General features: G+C 36.9%; 1 protein-coding gene across 1 annotated transcript in view; it reads right to left on the reverse strand.

Moving 5' to 3' along the window:
- The window catches only part of ANKS1B (ankyrin repeat and sterile alpha motif domain containing 1B), a 425,224-nt gene that overhangs the window by 321,816 nt on the left and 83,550 nt on the right, over window positions 1–19,858 (reverse strand). The window contains 1 exon segment of the mRNA XM_010561984.1: window positions 18,427–18,602. Within this exon segment, the coding sequence (XP_010560286.1) occupies window positions 18,427–18,602 (176 nt within the window).

Genomic DNA, 19,858 nt, shown 5'->3' on the forward strand with positions numbered 1-19,858 from the left:
GTTCATTAGACACACTATTGGAATAAATTGACTAGTACTCTTACGCAACTAGACAATCCAGGACTGAGTAACACAATACAGGCTAATTTACCGACTACTGCAGAGTAGGGTTGGCTCTTTTTATACTAAATGACTGATTCCTGTCTTCTTGCTCAGATTTCTGCTGCTGATAAAGCACTGAGAAGGAAGTATTAGGAGAAATGTATACGAAGGGTCAGGAAACAGTTACTGCTATCACCTTTCTCACCCATCCCCACTGCCAGAAGACCAGTTCTCCCCAGCCAAAAGGCGCAAAGGGATAAGTGGGAGTTGCTGCAGGGAGGGAGAGCTGCGTTTGCAAAGAGGAGGGAAAGAGTTAATAGCTGCATGAGAGAAAGGAGAGTCAGAAGTGCCCCAAATGGGGAAGACTGGGTTTGGTACCCTGGGGAAAGGAATGCACCTGGAGGAGACTGGTGAGATACAGAAAGATCTACAGTCAACCCAGGGACCTCAGATTGTCACACAAGCCCATAAAACTGCCAACCCAGACCACCCAGGTTCCTGCTATCCTCTCCCAGCCTTCACTCCTTTCCCAGAACTCCCCCATTTTTCTGTTCTGTTGTATGATTTAATTTTGCCTCCTTAAAGATCCTTTGGACGTGAAAATCTAATTCTGTGTGCTGCTGGGAAGCCTTGAAATAGCCCTGTAGGGAGAGTTTTAGTGAAACCTAAGTTATTTATGCCCACTTCTCAGAAAAAAGAAATAAAGATAGAGGAAGAGATTTCTGTCACCTAAAGAAAAATAGACACAATCGAGAACCTTTTATTCATGCCTGTTTTGACTCAAAAAACCAAAAAGTAAACATATTTAGAAAATGCTACCTAGATCACAGTTGCTCAATTAATTGAATTTGACATTGTGAAATGGTGAAGTCAATATAAACTGTAACACTAAGCTTGAAAAAGGCCAACTCTGCCTGAGAGAGAAGAGACATGAGTATAAGCATCACATATCCTCACACAAAAAGACAGAAAACCTTAAAAGATACTAGATAGGATACGTAAAAAGGAAAAAGTGGTGGGGAAACCACAAGACATTGATAGAGAATAAAAGATTTAATAAAAGTTCTGTTTTTTACTGGAACACTGAATTAAGTATTAAAAATTGCTTACAGCAGTAAGAGACTAACAATATAATTTCTCTATGGATAAAAAAGAGAGAATAATAATATAGCAGTAAGGGAGTAGTAAGATCTAGCGTAAGGACAATGGACCATTACAATTAGTGGCAAGTTTTCCTCTGACTACTGGGCCTGACACATTACCTCTGATTTTCAAACCTAATGAGCATTTAGATTATGTCTTTGAAAATTTAGGTATGGAATTCTTCCTCTTCATATCTCCTTCTACACAAAAGGCAAAATTTGCCCAGCAGGATACTTTAGACTGAAGGGTACTTTATAAACAGGCTATTTGTTCTCCCAGAATATGTACGTACATCAGATTGGCTATCACAGTAACTTGACATCTCTCTCCTGGTCTAAGAGAACAAGCCAATATTTAGCAACAGACAGAATGATGAGTACAGACACAAAAAAAAGCACAGAGAAAGTCTGTTCCACTCTTAAAAGTCAACAGGCACCTTTAATCTTAACTATTACTTAAAGCTACCAAGTTCACAGCTCATTACGCCATGTATAAAACATACATAAAGTTTTCACTTTCCTTTTGACAGATGTCAATGATTTTCTGACTACCATATGACCTCATTATCTAGACAGGTTTTCTCTATGAATACAGTAAGTCATACAAAGCTTCTTAGTTCCTTTTATACCCTCTTTGTCTCAGGTTTTCATTAAAAACTGGTCTGCTTTCCACCTTGGCATTGGTAAGCAGCCATTGCTAGGCAAAATGCAATTTAATTCCCTAATTTCAGGATACAGAGAAGACTTTCCTGTAGTAGTCCAGTGGAATCTAAAACCAAACATCAAAATCTTTCTTTACTTTTTGTATCTCTGATTCTTCAGAGCTATCATCCCGTTGCAGAAATATTACAAATACCCTTTCAGACAGTACCCACTTAGAGCAAGACAGCACCAGCAAAAACTGGTAAATATGTAAAATGATAGGACTTTTACTGTTTGCTATTGCATCATACTTCTGGACACTAACGTTAACTTTTCATTTATCTTGCAGCATATGACATACTAAGAAAATAAGCTTTTTGAAATGGAGCAGCAAAGACAAAATCCAGAAGGCAATCCCCTTCTGCTTATGGAAGGTAAAAAAGCAACCAGACATTTGATAAGCTAAATGCTACCACTCAGTCTGGAACAATGAAGTTAGTAGGAGGTTTCTTCCAAAGAAATAATTTGTCAGACATAGGACCACGCAAATATTTCATATGATCCTAACAGCTGGATTATAGAGGCGTGCCTCTACCCCTCCTTTGCCTGGCCCAAAGGATATGTAATTATCTTGTGAAATAGAAGTAAGAAAAAATACGGTTCTATTGTCTAATATTCTCATTTTACATTACACTAAAATCTAACAAAGAGGGAAACTGCTCCTGAATAGCCTCTATAACTCGGGATGAGCTGCTGCCAGCAGCTGTGGCAGCCAAGGCAGGGACGGCGGAGCCGGGACGGGTTCCTGCGCTCTCAGCACTCCCCCTGCTGCTGCCCAGGCTGCTCCCCGGGGAAGATGCCCGACGGATGCAGAAGAGAAAAAGCAGCATTTGGGCAAGTAACATAACACCGTCAGTCGCTATTTTTCCCCAGCAGGATCCCTACGTTAACCAAATGTACCCTTTGGGAATTCAGTAAGGGTCCTGACAAGGAGCAGCCTCAGTGCGAAGACACACGCTACGTCTTACAGACAAAGGACAACGAAACGTTTTGGTGGCCTGGGCACACCTTTCCTGTATATCCCAAGGCAGCCTTCTCCCTGCTTGGTGGTTTTCCCTTTCCCATCCTCATTATCTTGCCCTTCACCTTATGCTGCACACCCGCAGCCATTCTTTCACAAATGTGTTCCTCATTTACATTTCTTTCATCATTTCATTTGTGACGAGTCTGGTTCAAGTTTGACTGCACCTCCTGTATTCAGCAAGGGAATACCAGGAGAACAAGGATGGCCTTGTACCTAAAGCAGCTGAATGTTGGAGAAGCATATTCTGTACCTGCCTCTGCCATAATCCCAGCGGGATGCTGGGCATGTCATGTAAACTTCTCTGAGATGGTCACTAAGTTTGTGTTCCTTATTCGCTGGCTATATTGAAATTGTGAAGGCAAGTTTGCCAAAGTGCCGGGCTACATCAGGAAGCAGCATGAGATACCGCGTGACCTTTTGCGGCGGCATGTGAGACTAAGTGCTCTCAAAATCCAAGCTCTAGCAGTCCCAGACAGGGAGAATCTTGACCTCTACACCACTGCACATCAGCCAAGCTGCATGTGATAGTATTTTCTGACTGGGGCTCTGAAAAAAAAAAACCAAAACACCCTTGTCTGAAGCAGTCACACGCTTTGAACTCAAGACCAGTAATGTTTGAACCCAGGAAGAAATTCCTGTAACTTAAAGTTAGCAGAGTCACAGTAATTGACTATATATAACAACAGTAAAATGTATTAACTTTAGGCAAACATGATTAATTCACATACGTGATGAAAAGTACATGAACGTGTAGTTACTGCCCCTCAGTGGGCAAGTGCTATTGACACCTATGATGGTGAGCACCCCAGGAATTAATCATTCTGTCTTCAGAGCAGGAACTGACAGTATACAGTAAATATACCCTGGAACTAGATGGCAAGTACAATGCACACTAAATAAGGTCAAAATTGTAAGTAAAAATTAGATTATAAAATGAATTAGTACATCTGAATGTGTATTCAAAGCAGAATTTTCAAACATTTCAATTTTTTTAATTCATCCTTACATGTAACAAATAATGACAATTAAGACAATTCTGAATCTCTGCACTACTCTCTTAAAAGGATGCATATATACATATGATATAACAAAAGTTCTAGGATTTAAAAACCTAACAAGCTATTAATCAGAAAATACCAGGCATAAGCTAAAAAAAAACTTTTCTTCCATCGATAAAGGAATCAATATTTTTCAAGACCTAAGATAGCTTTTCATTTGCTAAAAAATAACCATAAAAGAAAAAATGGCCCATCAACAGACTGTCATTTATTAATAAAAAGGTTGATGTTGGCCTTTCACTAAACAAAATTGATTTTTCACTAAACAAAAACTTTTGAACTGAGTGCTGTAATCTTCATATGAAGAGAATTTCAGCTATATATAAAAGCCACTACTAGGACACTCATATTTAGTGATCTGATATTTTGTAAGTATATGTTAAGTGCAAAGCTAAAGACATCTCAACGTATTTCAGTAAGAATCTTCAACTCTTTTCTAACTCCTGTTTAATTTTGCCACGTGGGTGAAGATTTTCAAATGACAGAAAATTCAAGAATTCAATAAATCAAAAAATTGCAAAGAATGGAATACTAAGTGCTTTTAGTAATTATAATTTAACCATAATAAGAAGGTATTTGTTAAGAATGATGTAGTAGATGGAGCCTACAGAATTTTCATGAAGTATCTTGGGAAGCATACACAGCATTTGCTTTTCAGTGTAAAATTAACAGGATGAAGTATTAGCTGTTTGAAGCTGCAATATGCACTGCCCTGATTCCAAAAAGCACTTACAACATCATTCTTTTAAACTAGTTTGAACTCTTTGAAAGCTAGGCATTTAATATGAGCTATTTGTTTAATCTATGGATTAAACTAGTTGTCTGTAATGCATGGAAGTATAGGCACTTCCACAACTTATTTACTCCACCCCAATACCTGTGTTTGGGACAGGATTGAGTTGCCTTCCAAATTAATTTCTCCCTCTTAACATTAGGTAAAATAAAGCAAACCTGTGTTTTAAGCACTCATCTAACTTTGAGCACATACCTGATACTCATAAATCAGACTATTTGCACACTTAGTATCAATTTCAAGGCCTTACTACCAAAGCACTGTCAGTGCTTTGCTTGACCAAGGAAAAAAACTTAGCACATTGAAGCATAAAGCCCCAAGACAGAATTCAACCCAGCAAGCCATGTAGACTGCAAGGACACTCTATGCTACAGAAATGTATTTCTAGGGATGCCTTTCCATCCCACAGGCACAGTAGATTTGGACTAAGTTGGTTCAAGTTTGCAGGAAGGGCATACACAAATGTAGGCTGTGCAAAAATGCAGGATTTTGGTAACTTTTTTTTGAGTCTTGAAGTTTAAGCACATGAATAGTTCCAGTTAAGTTAATGGGATTTCTCATGTTAATGACAGGCTTATGTGTCTCCCTGAATCAATATGCACATGACTCATTCCTAAATGTGACTCACTGTGAAAAACTCATGTACCAGTTGAAAAAGAAGAGACTGATAATGAAGGGTATAGGAGCTTGCAGAAAAGCAAAATCAATTGTTAATATTTTTAGAAATATTAAATAGAATTAAAAGCTTAAGCATATTTACCTTTGCATAAAAGAAAAAAAATATAATTCACAGTAAAGACCAGCATTTTTTGGCTTTAAATGTCACAAAGAAAATACTGCTTACAGAATAACTACAGAGGCATCTCTGTATTTAACATCCCTATAGTATCTGAATGTTATCATATAACATTTGAAAAACTCAGTGCAATGTAACTGCAAAGCAAATCAGCTGTATAACATGTATTTTTCTTTTTTAAAGTTGTGAAAGAGAGGGTGGATAAGTGGGTGGCAGAATGATGAAACTTATAGAAAATACATTATTTGTCATGAAATAGAGCAGAAGGAACAGAAATTAAAGAAGGGGAGAAAATCAGGTGGTAAGTGAGTAGGCAGAAGTCACCACTTTATTACTCCTCCAGTGCACTGTTTTTTATTTAGCATACATATTCTCAGTAGAAGTGTATTACCGAAAATACAGTTATGATTCCATTAAGTTGCTGTTGGCTTAATGAAGGACATAAGAGAAATCATACCTGAATAGACAAAGCCAGTCTAATGAGGAACTATATACAGCACTGAATTAGTCATCTGAAGATGAATGCTGGTTAAGAGTGGATAATCAAAAAGGCCTTGAACATTTGTACTAGATTATCCACAGATCCATCAGTAAAAAATTGCTAGTAGTTTGCCTAAGTACTAAATATAATATAAAAACAACGCAGTAGAATGCTGACATTTGAAACGTCTTGACAGGCTATAGATGTTGAAGGCCTAACTGGAAAAGATCAGTCAGACTGTAATCTACTTTTTGATCTCAAAAACATGCAAGCACTCAGACTCTTCTAGAGCCAATAGAAAAAAGGATCACACACACACACCCCGCCCCGTGAGAGATGCAGAATACTATCAACTGGACAACAGCTCTCAATGCAGCCTGGTTTACATGGCAGGTGGAAGTAGAATTCAAAATCATCTTCACTAGGAAGGCAAAGGTTTTGCTATGGCTGGTAGGAAAAACTGCCAGGGTGAAGCTCACATACTGCAAGCTGCTGCTTTTTCCTGTCTTACATAATTAAAACAGTGACTTCGCTGCAGTCATCTCAACCAGTACTACCAGAAGATTTAGGACAGTGGTTGGTCTCCTCATCTGTACTGTTCTTTTTGGCTGGGTAGATTCAACATATATAGATGTATAGATCTACCGCAATACAAGCACACCTTTACTTTGTTTTCCAAAGATACTCCTAGGTAGCTGAAGAGCTAATACTTAAATTCTTTCTTCAGCCAGTCATCATATAGTGTCTTAAAGGTCCTGTAAAATACAGATAAACAAGTCAGTAACATGCCTTCGTCTACAACTCCTGCGTAACACTGTATTTCTTATGAAGTACCTATGGCTAAATAAGTGATCTGTTAAAATCGAGATTCCTTAAAGGAAACAGCACTTTGGACAGAGACAGGGGCGAGGTAGTCAATATTCCAATACCCATAAGGAATCAACTATTAATAATTAAAAGACAGACAAGCATAGGAACCAAACATTTTTACATTTTAATATTATTTTTGTCAAGATTGACAGGCAGTGCTGAGGCTGCTTCTTTGCAGGCTGTGAACAGTTCATATTGCAGAGATATTAGGCAGAGCACCAATATCAACAGAAATAATAGCAGTAGTATTAATAGAAACTGCTCAATCTCAAATAACTACTCAAGCAAATAAAATTGAAGAGCCTCTTCTGAGATTTTCCCTCATGGCACTAAACTGAAACTTATAATAAGTTTAGGAAGGACAGATGCCAAGAGAAAAAAAAGATGATCAAAAATGTATAAAACATTCAACTCTTACATCCCTCTGGAAAAGCAAAGAAACGGGTGTAAAACCAGATGCATGCATGGTCAAGTAAGCCTGGTTCCTGCTTCTCATGTCAATTTAAAAACTTATACCACTGAACTCAGCCAAGGGTTTCAGTATATAGTGAAGTTGCAGAAAAGCTAAGGGGTGCAGTTATAGCACACTGTTGATCTGTGTTAATTCCATGGGCAAACATTTCTAATGCATAGTAAATATTAGGCAGTTGCCCCTTAACTCTGAATTACTCCTGACCTTATATTTTATAGAGGTGTAAGAATCCGGTCAATATATTTTTCTGCTATTTATTTTCTACTTGCTGAGCTTATTCACAGGGCCTGAAAAAGTCTGCCAGCAGAACTGCCAACAGTGAAACTCTGTCATGAGTGGTCAACTACTTCAAGATTCAAGGACAAAAATACTTAATCTTTTTTATATGCCAGTTATAAAATAAATGTGCTTGTTGACATTAGGATAGAATAAAAATGAAATTAAGCAAGTAGTCCAAACAAGTTGCCCAATGTTCTAATTTCAGCTACTAAATTTTTAAAGAAAGCGTGCTTTTTTTATTAACTTATCATGGGTGGTCTTTTGCCCTGTGAACTATGGCAGAATATTTACCATTAGCATTACTTGTATACCTCTTACTAAGAAGCAGCAAAGGGAAACTGGGACAGCTGCTGCTAAGAGAGTACCTACTTATTCAACTTCAAAAGAATCATAGAATACTATATAGTGACACCATACATTTACACTTATCTCTACCCCTTGATGGATCCTGTAGGGGTTCACATAGCTCTGATGGATTAGTAGGCTCCATCTTCTGTTTACACCATAGGAATAAAACGATGCTGTTCCCCTCACTACAGAAAACAACTGAGAGACATACCCATATGGTTCTCTCTTCTCATGCATTTCCTATCAGATGGTGATCATCAGGCTTCACTGTCAGTTCCAAGCTTAATGACTTTATTCTTATACTAATAGAGTAGACACGAAATCAGTGTTGACTTTAGGTACATACAAAAGATATTTAAGATTTTTTTTTTCCCCTCTATGGTTTGTATCCTGTTGTGTAGGTAGAATACTCATTTATTCTAAGGTCACTGTGTATTAAAAAACACAATCAAACCTGCATTGGTACCTGCTGACAAGAGTGATAGAGTTGTAGAAATATTACAGAAATACATACCTCTGTGACATGCAGAAACATCAAAAGCTAAGAAGTTCTAGAATGATGTATTCCTTTTTTAAGATCACAGGATAGAAAGAGTATATTTTAAAGCATTCTTTCTCCTTCTTTCCTTATTAACTCAGTTATCTTTCCCTAGGGTAAACATCTACTATGACCGTGAAAAATAAGTCTCCCACATATTCAAGCTCAGGCTTTTTACAAATGATCAAAACTAATTTTTCAAGAGAGCAAAAGTATGTTTTCAGAAATTAAAATCTAATATTTAAATGTTGGAGAAGTCCTTCATACTCCTTACAGATCTCATACATTGTTACGTACTCTATTGCTCAAATGCGATAAACCAGAGTACTAAAGTTTCACAATCATTTCTCAATCCTTAGTGTTAACACTGCCAATCTACCAGAGGGACATTTGGATCTTGATTAAGTTACCTCTACACTGAAGTACCTGCCTTTGGGCACCCTGCCTAGCCTCTACCTGCCGCTCCAGAACACCATGACTTTCCAAGTCCTTTGTCACATCTGCCAGCCCCACGTAGATGTCTCGGCTGCTGCACAGAACAGCCCTAGGTGCCTACGTTTATGCACCTGACTTGAGGGCTTATGGTGGAGTTCAGCTGCCAAGCATAGGCATCCAGTATCATTTTAGATACTACAGAGTAGCTGTTGACCCTTAATCATGGCTCGTGAAGGAATGACTGCACCCGTGTTAGCCCCACACAAAAAGCACTTTGGGCATCCACAGTGACATGAGATATTTAACGTTAAGGCAGCTGGACCCCACCTTTGGTATTTCAGCACCCATTCTGGCAATACTCTGATCAAACAGGGAGAAAATGAATTTTAAGAGAACCAAGGAAGATCATGATGAAAAGAACTTTTTGTTCTCTTGTGAGGGAGAAGTTGAAAACTTGATTCTAGCTGGAACACTGGAGAAAAGTCTGAGGAGAGAAGAAACCCAAGGAAAACGGAGGGCAGGAGTCCGTGACAAATTTTTGGCAGACCTCTAGGGAAGGTCAGAGCTTGAAGGAAACATCTCTGGTGATCGATATCCTGGTAATAGCAAAAGTCATCAGTCTTCCTGATGATTTGGTTTTGTAATAATGTGACAGAGTTGAGGTTAATACTGCAAAATCACCTGTCTGGGTGGAAATCTCATGGTATTATCTTTTTTTTTCTGTTCTTCAGAAGTGACTGTAATGCTCTCAGAAGATACCAAATGAAGTTGGAGACCGTAGTTAAAAATGGACATCGTGTTGTACACTGTTGCACACTCACAGGATGATGGACACTGAGGGTATGGAAGAAATGGAAGAGACAAGTGTTCTGCTATGCAAGCCTGGCAACGGTGTTGACAATGGCACAGGCAGCTCAGAGATGTTAAAAAAAAGGCACAAATAGGAATGAAAAAGAAGGTTTTCTGAAGCACTGAATAACGCACAAAAAAGATTTAATTAAAGCAAATATACTTCATTATTGGGAAGATGATCTCAAGATCATTTATTATAGAGTCCTCAGATCCTGGCTAATCCTGTTGAGATTAGTAGATTTCTTTGGTACTCACCTAAGTATAATGAAACAGAGGTTGGTCTTCAAATTACATATGTGCTCAGTACTACAACATATGACAGTCTCTGAACTAAAATGGTCCTTGGGAAAAAAAGCAAAAATCTACTGTGGTTAATTTAATAAAACATAGCTATCCAATAGGATTCTTGACTAGATAAAACACTTCTAATCATTTCCAGGGCACCCCAAATTTACATACAGCTTTATAGCTATAAAGACAAACAAGCTCTTTGATCTGAAAAGCTTATATTATAATTACTTTATATGGAAAAAATGCTACACCCATATCTGAGATCCTTATGTAAAAGAGATTTAGCTAAGATGAAAGAGTCCACAGCAGGGCAAGTGAAGCGGTTGGTAGCATGGCAAGATTTACATAAAAAATAAACTTGAAAATGCTAGGATTACTTAGTCAGGAAAAGGAAAGCTTTAAGAAAGAACAAGTCTGAAGTATTGCAAGTTATGGAGGGTGTGCACAAACTATTTGTTCTTTTCTACTCTGTCAGATTTTGCTATATAAGAATAAATGGAAGCATACAGTCAACAAATAGAAGAAAATGCCTGTACATACAGCACATGTTCTGCAAAACATAGTAATATAGGGTCATTGCAGTAAACAACATGACAGATTGGAGCAAAAGGATTAGATACATTTAGGATTCACCAGTGCAAGCTAAACACATAACAGCAGAGAGATTCATTTGTCTGTAAGCTATTTTCCTGCATGTATCTGATAGTCAAGGAATTTGCCACACACATACATAATTGTACATACTAGTTAAATATTCCAGAAAATCACTCTGGTGTAAAAGGAGTAAGTACTTTTTAATGCAGATTAGATGAACTGGTGGCTTGGCCAGCACCTTCCCCTAGTTATACCTTACTCTATGTAGTTTAAATCATAGTAAGTGTTGTCATATTTGGAGATTTTATATTCCTAAATAAGTGCTGACTGTCTCACAGGGTAGGTCTATGCAGCACGCTGGAGGATTGTCTAGCAATGCTTCTACCAGAAATCGCAGCAGCAGAGAGCTGCAGGCTAATTTAGTTGGCTATGAAGCATGCCACTGGGCAAATTATTCTGCGTAGAGTTCCAAATGGCTGCTGTTAGGATCCCTTTAACACAGAAATCTTTACAAAACTGCACTGAAGCATAGCATAATCTATGGATAGAAAAAAATAACCTATTTTAATAACTCTAGAACATAGGCTAGAGAAGGATACATTAAAAACATCTGAACTTCCCTTGGCTAGGTAAGCTACCTAACAGAAGGGATAAAAATTTGTATGAAGTTGGTACATTTCCCCCTGCTTCTTTGCAATAACCAGCTCATGTTTAAATAGAAATCAGAAATCATTTTGTGAAGTAGCTTATAGCAAGTATATCATTCTATATTGACCAAGTGGATCCTTGGTACTGGACATCACATTAGAAATATCTAATGAAAAAAACCAACAGCAACAACAGCTCTTCTCAGTGGGAAATACCACTGTGTGCATTAGAAACTGGGACTAACAGATGGGTTTTAGTTGGGTGGTAGCTTTTAAAAACAATTTTTAAAGTTATATAATCTTATCTTCAGAGAGTGGGTAGACCTTTGCAACAAGGGAATCTTAAAAAGTAAGGTTTACATATCCTGGGAGAGATGGCTTTCATGTTTTTACTTCCCACAGAAATACGAGTCAGTATATGCTTGCAAAATAAGATTCATAACTGAACTAGGTATAAAAGTTAAAGAGCAACTTAATACAAAATTCTTGCAATGTCAACATTTGGCAATACATAAATTATCTATCACAATTATAAAGAGGAACTTTGTAAAGCAGCAATATTCCAAACACTGACTCTCAGTACAACTCTCTCTTTTTTTTTTTAAATACATCATAAATACCTTAAAATACAGCAAAGCTGCATTATCAAATTCAATAAATGTTACTCTATTAAATAATTTAAAATTTATCTGCTTCTCTCTATAGAGACCCAAACAATCAGGCCTTGATTGTCTTACTACTCCCTAATGAATAAGTAACCAAAATTGTTCCTGAATGTGTTTTTAATGTATCCTCATTAGCCACCAGCCGTTGTATATACTTCTGGCTTGCTCATCATCATTGTCATGTGAAATTTTGCCTCACTCTGTCAATAATGCCTATATGCAAGTGTGTGATATTGTTAAAGGCTACCACATTTGATCCAGGATAGTAATCATTTTACTCCAATATAGTTGGTCACTCTTAGCCATTATAATATTTCAGCCCAGCCATTATTTGTTTAAATGTTATGTTAAAAAAACCCACAAACTAAAACCAAACAACAGTATTATTGAATAATGTTACTAAATTGTTTACCTCAAAATTCTCAACAATTTCCAGTGGTTATTACTTTGTAAAATTAAAAAAAATTTCTGTGTGTGCTTTTTATCAAAAATAATTTTTCTTTGCCTTAGAGAAAAAAAATTAATCAGAATTGACTTCTAAAGGACCATGCATAAATTTTATTCACCTCTAATATATTCATTCTTAGCCATCTTTTGAAAACACACAATTCTATGCTTTCAAGTCTCCCCTTACGTATAAGCCAAACATGATCATAGTTTTACTGCTTTTATATACCCTCACCTTCTTAATATTCTGACATGAGAGTAAAAAGTGAATCTTCTCTTTGAATACATACCATCGCTGTTTTCAACAATGTTAATAAGATGTTTTAAGGGGGTTTGTGGCTTGGTTTTGGATTTGGTTTGTTGTTTGTTTTGGGGTTTTTTTTGTTCTCTCAATGTACATAAATATCAACTTTCCTTTCTGGATGACAGAATTAAGCAGAAATTGACATTTATATGCCTGTGATGAAATCCAAATCTTTTTCCTGAGACTACACAGAACCTTTCTTCATGTTCAAATTTAAATTACTGCTGCCAGCCTTTATTATCTATTACATAACCACATTAAATTTAATCAGATATACTGCTGCCACTTCTGTGAAATCCCTCTGTAGTGCAGTCATTCTAATCCTACATAGTTTTACTATTTTCAGTTTTATTCTGTAAGCAAAAAAAGAAAAAAAATAGGGGCACCTTATAACTTAAGATTCTCAGTATTTATTCCAGGTAATTAAGTAAAATCCTTTAACATATAGTCTGCTGTTAAAAGCCCAGAAGCACTTTCTGGAACTATGTCTTCAAACTCATGTCACATATCCAAAGACAGCAAGATATTGCACTTGCAAGTGCAAATCAATACTGTAGTCTATGTATTATGCTTGTGAACACAACAGCATAAATGTAAAAGCAAACATTGCAAGCAACCACCTAGTACACAAGATTAGAGGGACTGATCTGAAGAAAACACTTCAATTTAGAGCTTCAGTTTTATTAAGTGTATATGGCAGATTCTTTATTATTTTAAAATTAATTTTAGTTCAAAAATTCTCATGACTTTGCCAAAAATATGGAGAATAGTAATTGTTACTAAACAAAAACACTTTTCAAATTCACTCTGAACACAGAATGAGACGAACCTTTTTTAAGAGTTAATTTTACAAAAAAAAATCATTAAAAGAAAATAACAAGTTTATGAAAGGAAAAGATTGAGAAGTATTGTATCAAATATGTACATCTTGCAAATACATATATACACTCATACACACACATATGGAAGTGTAGAAGTTATTAATACCCTGGGTTTTGTTTTGCAGTCCCAGGCTGTCCAAAGCAAATAAGTAACATATTCTCCGGTATCCACAGAAATTTTTGCTTACATGGACAAAATGCCCATATTTGTCTTTTCTGAATTTTTTAAAATTAAGAAACACAATGAGCAAATGCATTGCAATAAATACAGCATATTTCTGTTTTTTATATTATATTTAGAATAATTTGTTCTCACATGAACCTCAAACCTGACAAGAAACCACTAATGACATTAGTTAGCACTCCAAGGACAGAGGAATCTGAGTTAAAACAATTTACCTGCAGGAGCTCAGGAAGATTCCCCACAGTACACACTTTGACATTCTTCTGTTCAGTTTCCTGACACAATTTTTCTGGATCCCTGCTTTGCAAGTTGTACTTATTTAAATTTTCTTGTTTGCTCTTGGATTCACGCAGATTGTTTGAATACAAACTTGATGTGTAACCTGTGTGTTATAATACACCTCTAAATTTAGCCCTAATATTTTAGGTTTTAGTTTAGATGTATGCCACAATGTTCAATAAATTTTCCTCTTATAAGAATTGTGCTTGTTTTAAAGCACTTTGTACTATCAACAGTGTTAAAAATGCATGATTTTAACATAGCAATGAAAAAAGTTAGAAAACTCTTATATAAGATGGCTGCTTTTGTTCTTGAAATTACTGAGCCAGACTGCCATCTATTGGAAAATAAATATTTTTTAAATTGTACTGTTTTTAAAAAAAAACGAAACTACTCTAGGTTTTTGTCAAAAGCTGATTTTGCTAGCAATAATACTTAAGACAGCTTGATTTTTTAAAAGGACACACCTAAGTTAACTAAACTGTGATACAATCAAGGATTTTCCTACATCTTTTTCCACCTCATGATTTCTGGAACATGTTTCAAAGCACAGCTCCTTTTCTGACCTGCTGAACAATCAAATCCCAGTTATTTGGAGTGAAAGTTTTGTATTTAGCAAACACAGAAAAACTACTATGTCAGGACTGAATGATCCACAAGTATAAAGCTTTCCTAGCTTGCCTGCGCAGCAGCTCTCAGGGCTTTCCATGTCTTTGCATACAGAGGGGAACTAGAGAGTGTATTCAAGTCACAATGACAAAAAAAATGGGAAAAAGAGGCAGACAGGAACTGGGAGTTAAAAAAAAAGAAAATCTATGAATCCACCATCAACCCCACCCCATGTACAAGCCTTTGAGAAAAATGGGCAATTCCAACTAAAATGATGCCTGTGTGTATAAATGCCTTTTTGGAGCTCTCTCTGAAGTAGCATAATAACCCACATTTCCAGCTGCAAAACTATGTTCAATTTGGTCTTTAATTGTGAAGCCAATGAACAGGGGATTGTCATCTGATCTCATAATATACATGTTTTAATGACTGGTGAAGATAGACTAGGAAACATGGAATTAATATTTTACACAACAGCACATCAGAAGTACATTGAAACACAGCTAGAGTTGCAAAAGTCAATCACTGAAATTATAAAGTTTCAAGTGTAGCTTTAACTTGACTTTTAGTTTATTCTTTATAACATAGTCTTCAAATAAAAGATCACGTTAACTTAGCCCTGCTCTCAGAATTGCACTGGTATTTTTCCAGCGGTTGTAAAATCCAGAAAGAATACTGGAGGGGGAACAACAGGCTGATGCTCAGTCCTTTCATGTGGAAGACTACAAAAGTGATGTTAAAACCCACCCTTATGCCACAGAGAGAACTGAACACCACTCTTCCACTTCCCAGATAAAGCCTTTTATTATCAAGTTACTGCATTAAAAATCAGGCAACCCCACTACCCTTACACTACACAGTGAGCCCTGCTCTTTCAAATAAAAGTGGCTGGCACTTAAATTCAGGAGAGAATTCCAGGCTGTGGATCCTAGACAGACAGACACTCCCTTCTGCAGTCCTGAATCAACCAAAACCTTATTTAGCCAGAGCAGTACCACAGGCAATTTGGACCTCTTCAAAAAAGCTTCAAAAAAAGTTGGGTTTCTTTTTTGTTGTTGGGGTTTTTTTGGTTTTTTTTTTTTGTTTTAAAGAAAAAAAAACTTTGAAATACACTCTGCTTCCTGATGCTTTCTCTTTCATATGCCCATGCTATCCTCAGGAGGTGGCTCCTGATGCTCCTTGCTCCAACTTACTAAGTTTTTGACCCATGAGCTATAATTCCAAACAGAAATTCCCATATCTTGGTCTCCTATTTCTCTGAACAATAGCATGATGCAAAAAATGCAGATGTCTCCTAGCAGTCAGTTCCTTTGCAGAACCTCTCTAAGGGTCACAAAGTGTCATGACTTGGGGTTTTGGAACCTGTTCAGATCACTGGACTACAGGAGAAGTTGAAAAGCCTGCACCAGACGTTGTCTCTGGAACCAACATTTGTCAGGGAAATGGCATCACCTGACACATTACCAACAGGGACCCGACTCCTACACCTCCTCAGAGCTGACACTGGCACAGTCAGCAATGAAAATTAGGGGAAAAACTGCTGATTTGAACCTGAAGTGCTTGCTTGTAGAGGCACACCAGGCGCAGTTCCAGTCCTGTGCCAGAGCTGGTAACAGAGAGAGACAACACTGGGTCCTGCAGGGACAAAGAGCCTGTGCTCCAGTGTCACCACACACCATGCTGCCCCAGCTTCCAGAGGGTCTTGGCATGTGCAGCAGCAATGAATGTGAGCTGAATGAATGCAGACAAGAGAAGACCCTGCTTACCCTACTGAGACTTTTATGGAAGCTTCCCAGGGCTTCAGAAGAAGCTGCAGGAATTTTTCTCTTCTTTAATACATACCCAAGGAATCTATTTCTGACTCTCCATATCTATATATGTCTCCACATCTCTGTCTCTCCATGTTCTTGTACATAAATATTCATTTAAGTTTCTTCAATCATCACCCTACTGTCACACTTCTATCACCATGCTCGCTGGTCCTGCCCCCAGAGTAGTTTGGCAGCATTCACCATTGCACCCATTTTCAGAGCTCAGCAGAACTCTTCATTTTAGTGCTTCTTCCCGATTACTCTTTGATGTCTCCTTACAGCACGTGCACGTTTTCGTGTCACCCGTGCACTGTACAGGGAGTCTACACACCAAGGGAAAGCAGCACTTCCCTGAAACTAAAAGACAGCATGTCAAAACTGGGAACAATTTCCTTTTTTTGATGCAAGGCAGCCAGGTAGCAACTGAACAGACTGAGTGACCTTAAAATACCTTAAAAAAACCAAAATGGATGTTTTAGATCAAACAGGAAAATCCCACATCACAGCAAAGATTCCTCTCCATATAGGCCTGCATAGTTGGGTTTACTCTAGGGGAAAACACACTCTGCCCTCCATCCTGACTTTGTGTTGGGAGTGTATACCCATCATCCTGATTGTAGTTTTCTTTGAAAGAATAGCTGGGTGCACTAGTAGGAGAGCACCGCGACATGCTTTAAACAGTCCCTGTTTTTGAAGATCTGTTTTCACATCTAGTTCAATATATAAATAGATGAAATCTCAAAAACCATATTGCCTAATTTACCTTTGTATTTGCCTGCTGCACATAAATTACAGATTTAGTGTCTGAATACTTCCTATTCCCATTGTATTTTATTTAGGTCTGTAAAAGTTTCAGTCCGAGTAGATAGAATTATATGGATTACATTTTCTGCAAAACAGCAGCTGAGCAGATTTACATAGCAGTTAGCACCTAAATACAGAGAGACACTAGCAATATGTATAAAAATGCCTAAATGGGGTCGCTATCTTGTTCAGACTGACTCAACACGGGTTATGTATCTAATCATTCAAACATCTAGATGGGCTTTACAAAAGGATCTACTGCATTTCAAGGCAGCTAACCATCTTTGTAAATCTCATTCTGCCTACATATATTGTAATAAATCCTCTAGAACATAGAAGTCCTTAACTTGCCTGGTTTTCCCCACATATGAGAGCATAATTTTTCTTAACTTATGAACTACATTAATTGAAATTTAGCACTTAGCATTTTCCCTCTGTTCTGTGCTTTATTCCCTGGGCAATCCCATTTACTTTACTTATTGAGGAAGAGAATTCAATTTAAAAAAAAAAGCCTTGTTACACTGTAAAGAAAAAATGAATCCTAGAGCACTTTAGTCACAGGATTAGTAGTAATGAAGTCCTATTTTCAACTGTAGCTGGAAATCACTGAAGTATCACAACCACAACAATTTTCAGTATGAGAAACTCAGACTACTGGGAAAGCTATGTTGTAATAATAAGAATCATAACTGAAGATGCTTAGCTTCTTTTTGGGGGACGCTTCTGATGACATTCTGCAAGCATTTAGACTTCAGTATAGTAGTAAGCATACTGATTTCAACTAATTTCTCAAAAACCCCTTCCTTGCACTCCCCACACTCAAAAGAACAACTAACCTGAACTTTTGGTCCTATTAGCAGTACCATAAAAAGCCATTCTGAGATGTGGTAAGCAGTATCTTTGTAAAATAATGGGAACATTAAATTCTAAATCTGTAAGGACCACATGTTATCTCATTTTTTTCTATTATAATGTTAGACTTGTACTATTCTTACTCTTGTACTATTTCTTTCTTGAATGTGCCATAAGTAAAGCAGATATAACTGAATATATTGTCTTTGTATCCCATCTTACTTACTACATTAAGCTTGGTTTGGCTTCCACTGGTCATAAGTTCTTCCTCTGATACTTTACTAAAATTGTCCAGATAATGGTCTGATATTGTATGAGACAGATCTTCAAAAGAGTATTCCTTTTCTTGGCACAATTTGATTTCATCTAAGAGCTTTGATAATTCTCCAGTCACAGCTTCACCTTTAAAAACAGACACACCATTAGTCAATAATTAGAATACCAGGGGTAATTTATGCCTAAAAAGGAAATGCACATTCTTTAAATTTTATTGAGTATCTGTTATATTCCATGCCTTATCATCTAAACAGTGATCTTCATGCACAGTTCTCCCCTCAAAAATAATGGCATCTCATTCCAGAATGGGAATCACTGGAGATAATCTACACACTTCTGCATTCCCCTATACCTTGCATTTAATTAGGATTAATTACAATATATACTTACCCCTTCTCTGTTTACTAATCTTGAAAATTGGCTAGAAATAGCAACTATCGAAGAATGTCAAATTAATCCAAGAAAGGAAAGTTTCTACAAACATACAAAATCAGCGTCCCATACTCTGCATTGGGTTCATGTTTGCTGCTGTAATCAATTAATACACTAGATCAGTTCCATAAACCATAAGTAGGTTGGAACGGAATTTCCAAGAATGCACATTTGTCCCATCAAAGTAGCCATGTTTTATAAAGAATTCTTGCTCACTTTTCTGGGATTAAATGGAATGGTGGAAGGATCTACTCCACAAAACCCACAAGTTTAAAACACACCTCACTACAGCAGTCTATCAGAAACCCATGTTTAGTCCATTCTGCATTGTGTTTCATGTTTTCTCCTTAATTTATCAGACATCTTTAGTTAAAAAAAAAATCTACCAGAATAGTAAGAAAATGGGCTTTATACATCTATACTAACTGAGGGCCACTATTAGAAACACTGGTGGTAATAAGGATTAGAATCTCATTGAGTGCTAACTTTTCTGCAAATAGCCCACTGCCAGCAGCAAGACCTCCATAGAGTAAAAAGCTGCTGGTTAGAAATAACTGCATTAGGTTCTGATAATCTATCGTGTGTGTTACACAGCTACCTTCAGTAAGGGCAATGAAAATGAGTGAAAGCCTAGTTTTTCTAAATAAGAAAGCCCTCCTCTTGACTAGGTTTACAGGAGTCCTACTGTTGGAAACTACAGTCCTTAGACTTGATAAAATAGAAAGATAATTCCATTTTACTCCATCTTTGGGAATAAAATGCTGAAAAGGAAAAACAGAGCGAGCATATTAAGCTCAGCATACATATAATGCACATATGTACATTCATGTAACTAAAGCAGCCCCAGATAAGATTCTATCTGCTTGGTCTAGAGCTCTTTTTTGTGTCATTTTTCTTCATAGTCACTGTTTGTTATGCTAGGTAAACATAAATATTTTAAAATATTTTTT

The sequence above is a fragment of the Haliaeetus leucocephalus genome, unplaced genomic scaffold (genome assembly GCF_000737465.1).
Source record: "Haliaeetus leucocephalus isolate CR32 unplaced genomic scaffold, Haliaeetus_leucocephalus-4.0 Scaffold151, whole genome shotgun sequence".
NCBI classification, from domain to species: Eukaryota; Metazoa; Chordata; class Aves; order Accipitriformes; family Accipitridae; genus Haliaeetus; species Haliaeetus leucocephalus.